This window comes from Poecilia reticulata, linkage group LG18 (genome assembly GCF_000633615.1).
Source record: "Poecilia reticulata strain Guanapo linkage group LG18, Guppy_female_1.0+MT, whole genome shotgun sequence".
NCBI classification, from domain to species: Eukaryota; Metazoa; Chordata; class Actinopteri; order Cyprinodontiformes; family Poeciliidae; genus Poecilia; species Poecilia reticulata.
The window spans coordinates 13,858,737-13,867,938 of record NC_024348.1 but is presented as its reverse complement, the minus strand read 5'-3'; the positions used below and the strand labels follow the sequence as shown (position 1 = coordinate 13,867,938).

The following is a 9,202-nucleotide window of genomic DNA, read 5'->3' as shown; positions in this document are numbered from 1 at the left end:
GCTGCTCCAACCACAACCACAGCTGCACCAACCACAACCACAGCGTCTCTAACTACAACCACAACAGCTCCAACTACAACCACACAAGCTCCAACCACAACCACAACAGCTGAACCAACCACAACCACAGCGGCTCACACCACAACCACAGCTGTTCCAACCACAACAACAGGGGTTCCAACCACAACCACTGCTGCTCCAACCACACCACTTCAAACCACTACAGCTTCTCCGACCACAAGAACAGCTCCTCAAACCAAAACAACAGCGGCTCCAACCATATCAACAGCAGCTCCACCTTCAACAACAGAAACCCCACCTCTACCCACAATTGTTCCCTCAAAACCCCCCACAAATGCCCCCACAGAGACAACTACTTTAAAAACTACAACAGAACCTCCTGCTCCAGTGTATGTTCTTGCAGCAACCATTATTGAACCATATGATGCACAACTAGAAAACAAATCCAGCACATTGTTTAAAGATCTTGAGAAAAAAGTCACAGAAACAGTAAGTACCAAACAGAAATGTGTCTATTTTATTTTTGCAAAGATTCAGTAAACATCGATTTTGAATTATTCAGATTTGTACATTGTTCTTATGGTGGCACTCAATGTTTTGTTCTACAGTATGACATGATCTACAGAAAGAAGTTTGGACTCCTCTTCATTCGTAGTTTTGTCATTGCATTTAGGTAAGATTTAAAATCTTTGATTGTTATGTCTTCTCTTTATACAAGCATTTTTGTGATTTGAATGATGATTTATGTTATTTGAAGAAAAAGAGTCAAAATAATATTGGTTGGTCCTTTTTTATTTTCAGTTTTTTTCTTAACTTTCTTTATTTATGGTTATGTTGCAGAAGTTCTCAACGATTTTTTCTACGAATGAATAGTACTGAAGCAGAAGTGGGATTGGAGTTTAATAAAACTACATCTGCTGAAATTCTCCCAAAAAATGAAGATGTACAACAAACCTTAGTCGAGGCGATAAACAGCACTACTTTCAATGTTACATTCATTCCGAGCACCATTAGTCTAATAAGTAAGTAAAAGAGTTCTACACTGCACAAGAACAGAGCATCGTATCTCTTTTTAGAAGCATTTATATTTGTGTTTTTGACCAGTCTGTCTACTTTTGATGAAAAACAGCAGTGACTTAATTTTTGACAACAAGCAATGGCTGATTTTGTGTTAATTATGTTTCTGGTAGAAACACCTTTGGCAACCGCTGCTCCCACTACGAATACTACAACAACTACTACAACTACGCCAACCACCAATACAACTACTACAACTAAGCCAACCACCACAACAACTACAACTGTGGAGTCAATAGTGACAAAGCGACTGACTTTTAGGTCTGCGGGAGAGATATTTACCAATGACTTGCTCATCACATCATCTACAGCTTTCAAAAATCGAGCTGAACTTTTGAAGACCCATGTAAGTATTATTTGAGATGGTTGTGAAATTTTTGCATTAGTCATTAGTGCCTAAAACATCTTATCTAAAATAAATAATACGTCAAGTTTTCTTTCTTCATATCTGCGTGCTTTGGCAGCAAATATAAAATTTCTATACAATGTCACACAGACTCAAAAACATGTTCCATCTTTATTTTTTGCATGAATCGAAAAACAATGATGAAAAAAAAGAAAATAAAATGGTTTGAATATTACGAGCTTGCAATATGACAGAAAAAAAATGGTCTGGACAGAATTGTATTCCCTTTACTGCTTTTTCACAAGCTTCAAGCCTGATTGGTGCAATTGTATTTGGAAGTACCCAATGTTAAAATTCACCATTAGTAGAAAACTCACACTTTTATTTTTCTTTCTGCAGCTTCTACCACTCTATCAGGCAGCGTTCTCTTCTTTCCGCAGTTTCATTGTGATTTCATTCAGGTAAGAGTTGCAGATAAATTCTGAAGACTGTTTAATATGAATGTGCATAGATTAACTGAAATGTTGTTACGTCTGCAGTAATGGATCAATCATCAACAATATTGGCCTTGAATTTGCAACAGCATCCCAACCTAGTAACACCCAAATCAGAGATGTTTTGGTGAAAGCAAATTCAACCGTCACAGCTTTCAACATTGACATCACTTCAATTTTTGTGGATGGCACACGTAAGCTAAACTACATTCAAACTATAGAAAAAATGTAGATTAAAATGTTAATGATACAAGACCTATGACATCAAGAAGGAGTTTGTTGATGTAAGGTGTTTTTTTTCTTTTACACACAGAAACGTCAAGTGGAGTAAGCCACACAATCAGCCTCATCACTGCATTCAGCTTGGTCCTGTTGTCATGGCTTCTTTCAACACAGCAATAACACTTCTGCTGGTTTCCAGGGGAAAATCTGCATGAAAATGTCAATTATTGCTTGTGGGAACAAGAATGTTGTTCTAATTCACTTCGAACTTTAAACTTTAAAACATTCACTGAAACTTGATAATTTCCTCATGTCAATTTTGTTTTATTTATTTATGAAAAACTAATTATTCTGTGTCATTGAATTAATTTATCATCTTTAAAATTAAACATGAAGGTATTTCTTGATGGATTATTTAGTTTGGTGAAGATTTCTCTCTCAATAAATACTGTAGGATTTACCAAAAATAAGCTGTCTGAGCAACGTCCTGTATGATTGTCCAGTTTTTCCTTTCCTTTTAATTGTATTTATAACACAAAGTATTCTGTAAAGCATATACCTGTCAGTTTAATAAAAAAATAATGAAAACACAATAATGCAAGGGAATTGTTTTTATATTTTAAATTATCTTCTTTTCTCCTCCCTGTCTGAAGTTACAAACCAAACTTATCACGCTTTACCTTAGAATTACCAAAATTATTTCTATTTACTAAACTACATGATTTGTGTCAAGCCTTTGGGGTTTCCTTCCACAAGATTTCACTCAACATTTTGCTGGAGTTCTGGCCCATTCCTCCTGATCACAGAGTTAGTGGGTGGGTCTGAGTCCATTTTGTAGGCCACCTCCCTTGCACACACCTTTTCAGATCTTCCCACAATTTTTCCATAGGAGTGAGATCAGGGCTTTTTGATGGCCACACTAAAACACTGCAAAAAAAAATAAATAAATAAAAAATCAGTAAATTTACGGTAAAAAAATATATAAAATACCTACAGTTGCTGACTGTAACATAAAATGCACTTTATTACCATAGAACATACATGGAATTCAATAACCCAGTAAGCATATATTTCACGTGATTTTGACAGTCAGGAAACAACCCCCCAGACAGAGGGGCAAAAAAGCTGTGTAATATTCTTGATAATTTTGGTCTAATTCAACAACCCACAATCGAGGCCACACACTGGACCTGGTTCTCAGTAAGGGTGTGAATATTTCCAATGTTTCTGTAACTGATGTCGCCCTTTCGGATCACTTCCCTGTTATCTTTGAAAGAAACAACAAAGATTCACTCACTTAGCCAAAAAGCTACTATCACAAAACGTTCTTTCACAGAAAACACAACAGAAACGTTTAATCAAATCTATTCTTCTTCTTCGCCCTTAAGCTTAGTGATGTAGATGAGTTGGTGTATAGCTTTCACTCTAAATTTTCAGATATCAGATATCATAAACGACAGAGAACAGATTCGAGGTGAGGCAGGCAGTTTTCTTGCCTCATGGCAGGGGGCGGCCATGAGCCCAGACATTAGTCTTGGACTCCACGTCTGCAGAGCTAGAGACAGCGAGCTAGCAAGCAAAGAAGTCAAGTGCAGCGATATATTTATTGTTTTCTCCTCTCTTCGGACGTCAGCATGGATGCCTACATTTTTACACTTGGGCAGTTTTCTCAAGTGGATTTTCAATCGAAGCAGGAAATAAGTAAAGGAAGACCAACACCGGAGCTGAAAGGTCTACTTCAAACTAGAGACAGAAGGGTACCCGCTCGTTTCAAACGGAAAGACTGGCTTTGTGGATGTCCTGTTAGAAAAGGCCTTTTCTGCTTTACTTACCTTCTTTTCTCAACTTGTGGTACTGTGTGGACTCGGATGGGATTTTGTGACTTAAATAATTTGCTAAGAAGCCTCACCAAACACAAGTTGCAGATCAGTTTTGGCTTGGCTTTGGTTGAACTGATACTTTTGTGCAAAATGAACAGCGCATGGACTTCATTTATAAGTAAAGGTAAGACGACAATGTTGTTTTTTTTTTTTAGTTTAATGACAAGTGCGTTTTATTAGCTACAGTTTGTATGTGTAAATAATGGAGAAAAGAAACATAACCCGCAGATTAGCTAATAGCAGCGATAGCTATAATCTACCACATCGGTCACTTATTAACAATCACAAAATAAGCATTAAGCGTAAAAACACACAACTGTAACAAACTGAATGTTGTGTTCTTTGTGTGGGAAATATTTGAGAGTTTTTGGTGTTGAATCCTGGAAAATTTAATGACGTCAGTTTCTATGGCAACGAGTTTGTGTGTGGCTTGGCCAATACAGAGAGCGACAAAGAGGAGGTCTTAAATTGTCCTTCATCTGTGCGTTGCTGTGGAGCATACAACTAAATTAATAATACCTAAATTTCCAAGTTTCATTGAGTTAACGGAATTATTTTAACGCGGCAGCGCGGCTATAGTCGTTTTGCCCTCCAGCGTTGTCCGCATGCACGACATTTCCGTATGTAAACAATAACATGCAAAGTGTCTAAATTTGTATAGTTAGTGCCTCACTAGCTATGAACCTCGCCGCACGTCACTGGTTTGAGTGTAGCATTGATCCTGGATTTAGTGTGGGTGTGCAGATTAAACTTCTGATTTTTAAAAATTTTCTCTTGAAAAAAAAACTGGCAAATTGATTGTAGGCTGTAAAAGATTGAAAATCAGGCGGTAATATTGGGGGGTTTGTGAGCCTGTCAACTGTTGCAAATAAAGCTGGAGCTTTGTCAATAGTTTTTACTTAGGATTTCTACAAAGAATGTTTCTTTTGCATGTTTTAGTGTTGAGTGATAGCTACCCAATTTGTCTTTGTGGATTTCATAATAAACATGAAGTTGAGTTTTACTCTATTTACGTTCGGCTGTCCACTGCTGTCCTAAAATTTCCTAAGCAAATTTTAGGAAATGCGGTAATTTCACATATATTAGAAAATACGGAAAAATACAGGCAGCTGTGGTTGACAGAACTTTACCGTATTTTCTAAACTACGTAAAATAAAGACGAAATTCTTTATTTTTTTTTACAGTGCACCGTAAAAGAAGAAAAAATGTGCCCGTAATTTTACGGTTGAATTATGGCAACTCAGCTGCCGGCGTTTTACCGTAAAATCTACGTCTTTTTTTTTCTTTAACAGTGAAATGATAAAAAAAAAAGACTATGATAATTTACTTTGTGATGCTAACGGGTTGTGTGTATGACCAGATGGTCTTAGACCACACGTGACACGTCCGCACAAAATGACTCTGCAGTTGTTGCCGTCTGTCAGAGATGCTGAGTACAGCGAAGGGCTGCTTTGTAAGCACAGTGAGGGCGCAACCATCTCAGCCGCTGGAAACGCTGAAAATGAAGGCTGTCCCTGTTCTGGGGACATTTCTGGAGCCTCTCAAGGTCATCGTAAAAAGGAAAACTGTTTCACAAGCAAATAACGAAAACCAAAGGAAAGACAAGGTGTCTTCAACCAGAGACTTCTTAAGATCTGTTGTAATACAGAACATCAAATAGATGTTTTGTTGTTTCTAAATTAAGCAAATCTAACCCTTGGGCACTGAATAAAGTAATAAAACAATCCTTAGAAAATGTCTTTCTAAATATTCTGGCATTAAACAAATAGAAAACGAATAAATAATCATTTTTGTACCCGGTTAGAGTTTAGTCTCATGTAAAGTCAAACTGTCAGGGGGAAAAAAAAGTCATGTTTTTAAAAAGTAAATTTAAAACTTCCAATAGTGCCACCAGGTGGCATTAGTTATTTTCACTTCCAATGTCAAATCAAAGACTCAGTTTCAGTTGTGCGCCATCTTTCTCAGTCGAAAATCGACATGAAGGCGTCCAATAGGGAATGCCACCTTTTACTCGACTTTTTCTGAACAGAGGAATCCTTTGTTTGCTGCTGACGTCGTTCACCCGCTCAAGCAAATAAAATATAAATCTCTATACCAGCATTGAAAACATACTTGTGTATTTATGGAATTCTCAGCTGATGTTGTTACCGTAAGCTGCTGTCTTGTAAATCTTTCTTCCTGCACGTTTGCGGTGGTTTTGCCAGTTTTTCTGCTATTTATATCTCCAGATGAAGACGTTTCCCAAAAATAATTTCTATTTTGAAATATGCAATGACATTGCATATATAAATAAAAAAAATCTTCCTGATAACGTTTGCACATATTTGAAATCAAAGATTTGGTATGTAATTTTAAATGGTTTTGGATTTAAAGTGTCCCGGATATTGCTGGTAAAAATCTGTCATATTGGTATTGGAGAAAACAAGTAGATATAAATGTTTTGTTCTTATCACTAAACATATATTTGTCAATATTATTATTATTATTATTATTATTATTATTATTATTATTATTATTATTATAGTTTAACCACTAAACATCTTAACTAAATTGTATGTATACATGTTATCTTAAATCAGGGGTGTCAAACTCCAGTCCTGAAGGGCCGCTGTCCTGCAGTTTTTAGATGTGCCACAGGTACAAAACACCTGAATCAAATGGCTTAATTACCTCCTCAGTTCTCCAGAGCCTTGCTAATGACTTAATTATTCTATTCAGGTGTGGTGCAGCAGAGGCACTTCTAAAAGTTGCAGGACACCGGCCCTCGAGGACTGGAGTTTGACACCCCTGTCTTAAATGTTGGAAAATATAATATCTTTACGAAATTGTATTCATTCACTTTCGTATTTTTACTTGTTAAGTGGTTTGTGTAACTCTTTTCAAATGTTGTGGAAAATAAAAGATTTACAACTTTTTGAACAGTGGACTTTCTGTTTCTTTTTTGATCCAGCTTATTTAAAACTAAGAGCTCAAAATAAAATCTAATGTAGCAAAAACCTTTGTTTTAAACTTGAGGAATGTCTTAGTGACCATGTCTACAACAGAAACGTCTTCGATTATTACTGTACATTTTATTGTTATACACTTATGCACGTTATAAAATACATTCCAGGATTGCGAGACGCTGACTTACAACATTATTTTTTGTTGAATATAAAGTTTATTCCATTTAAAAAGTTTGTGCCAATATAAACAAATTTTGTAGTGTTTAAAAAACTAAACATGAGGTGTTAATGCTTGTATTCAATGAAGTGTTCAGTGTGACAGAAACATAACGAAGCAGCCACACCTTTGCATTCTTACCCTTGTTAATACTAGTGACAAAAACACACTTGTAGTTTAAAAGCTATTCATCTTTAACAAGAAGTCTGATTAAAGGTATTGTTATCTGAGTTAGTTTTTAAATACATCAGACACTTTATATATAACTTAAACCTTTTTACAAAACAGTCTGTTCAACTTTATAGGATATAGATTTCATAGCGTCTTGCTAAAAATAAGAGACATACACATTTCTTTGAAAAGACAAGACGTTTTGGGGAAAATTAAAGTGTAGATTATTAAAACGCCCAAGTCATTCAGTACAATGCCTTATGAAACTATGAAACCCTCTTCTATTAGAAGGTGTTACACCCCGTTCCATGAACAAGACAAGTTAATGACGTCTGGTTTGTTCACTATGATGGAATGGTTAGACAATTGGAATGTGAACCAAACCAAAAATTACCGTTGCTCAAGGGAGTTGTTTTCATTCTTGTGACACCAACAACAGTTCAATTACGAATATTTTAACCTGCGTCATACTTACAATAGACAGGTGATATATAAGGTTCAGCAGCAGACTGGTTAACCAAGAGTTAGAGGAGAAGCAGGACAGGATTAGAGGAACGTTTTGAAATCAGCTGCTGCTTTGGGTAAGTACTTTTCTTTGTCTAATAAATACTGATTTTACATTAATGTACATTAGTACAAGGGTTTTTAATTTACATGTGCATAAGAAAATCAAGGTTTTACGTTTTAGCTTTTCTTTAATAAATAATGTTGATGTTATTTGTTTTTAAGATTCTCACTGTCATTGGTTAGCTGTAGTTTAAATGACTATGTTCCCCTCCCTTCATTCCCCCCAAAAAGACAAAATTCAAAAAGAAAAATGATTTTGCCAATAAATTTCCTATTCTATTTAATGCAAATGTAAACTGGAAGTAACGACTGGAGTTTTACACGTATTTATGTGTATTTAATATTAGCAAGGTCACTAAAAATTTAAAATTTTTCATACATGGTAAAATTGTGACTGGAAAGGGAAATCAGACTTTAAGCTAGATTAAAATATGGCAACAGAGTTTAACAACTTTTAATTAACAATAAAGTGTAAGGGAACTATATTTTGATTACAAAATGTGATCTACAGAATACATTGGCAAACCCTTAAATGACACATTAAAACATTTAGTTCTTAATTTTTAGAAATTTCTAATGAAAGTTTTTTTTTTTTACTTTTAATAAATATGGTAATAGGTACTGCATAAGGAATATTGTGTCTTGTTAAAAACTTGGAAAAAACTAAAAAGAAAGTATTGTAAATAAATAAACCAATGTGATGCGTTTTCTGTTTTGATAATTGTTTCAGGATCAACTCAGATCCTCACAAACTAGAATATATTTCTTTATCTAACTGTCAAGCCAGCTGTAGGCTGCTTTATTTTCTCTTTCTTTATTTAGATAGTTTACTATTTATTATAATTGATTCTATATGATTTATTACAACGTTGTTATTATTCTCAATAGGTCTACATAACAATTATGTTCTTTTGTATGTTTTTAAAAAGGCTGTTTTAAAGGAGGTTCAATTTATCTGTGGATGACTATTTAGATGCTAAAAGTAAATATATTCTGTAAACTTAATATATTTGTTAACATTTTCAGGTCAAACAATAAAAATGGGGGATAAAGGAATCTTGATAATTCTACTCATACTAAAAGGTAAGTTCACAAGTTTAAAAGGATAAAAGATTTGAGTAATTATGAAGCTGCAAAATAACAGTGTAATATTGTAAAACATTTTCAAAAATCTCCAAACAGCAAGTACAACAATGGTGGTGGCACAGAACACAACCACAGCAGCACCAACCACAACCACAACAGCTCCAATCACAACCACA

General features: G+C 35.0%; 1 protein-coding gene and 1 long non-coding RNA gene across 2 annotated transcripts; both read left to right on the top strand.

Moving 5' to 3' along the window:
* The first annotated feature begins 177 nt into the window (after nt 1–177).
* On the top strand, nt 178–2,756 carry LOC103480642 (cell wall protein DAN4-like). Its single transcript, XM_008435663.2, has 7 exons — nt 178–510; nt 630–694; nt 862–1,043; nt 1,212–1,444; nt 1,844–1,905; nt 1,984–2,132; nt 2,252–2,756. The coding sequence occupies exons 2-7, from the start codon at nt 636–638 to the stop codon at nt 2,338–2,340; spliced, it is 774 nt and encodes a 257-aa protein (XP_008433885.1). The 5' UTR covers nt 178–510; nt 630–635; the 3' UTR covers nt 2,341–2,756.
* A 4,729-nt stretch (nt 2,757–7,485) lies between these two features.
* LOC108167205 (uncharacterized) lies at nt 7,486–9,132 on the top strand. The gene is made up of 3 exons (XR_001777564.1): nt 7,486–7,954; nt 8,967–9,023; nt 9,123–9,132. It is a non-coding gene; the product is annotated as an uncharacterized LOC108167205 (long non-coding RNA).
* The last annotated feature ends 70 nt before the right edge of the window (nt 9,133–9,202 follow it).

Coding starts and splice junctions, on each gene's coding strand:
- LOC103480642 (XM_008435663.2), top strand. CDS start 636: ATGATCTACAGAAAGAAGTTTGGACTCCTCTTCATTCGTAGTTTTGTC. Junction 1,044..1,211: donor GAGCACCATTAGTCTAATAA/GTAAGTAAAAGA, acceptor TGTTTCTGGTAG/AAACACCTTTGGCAACCGCT. Junction 1,445..1,843: donor CTGAACTTTTGAAGACCCAT/GTAAGTATTATT, acceptor TTCTTTCTGCAG/CTTCTACCACTCTATCAGGC.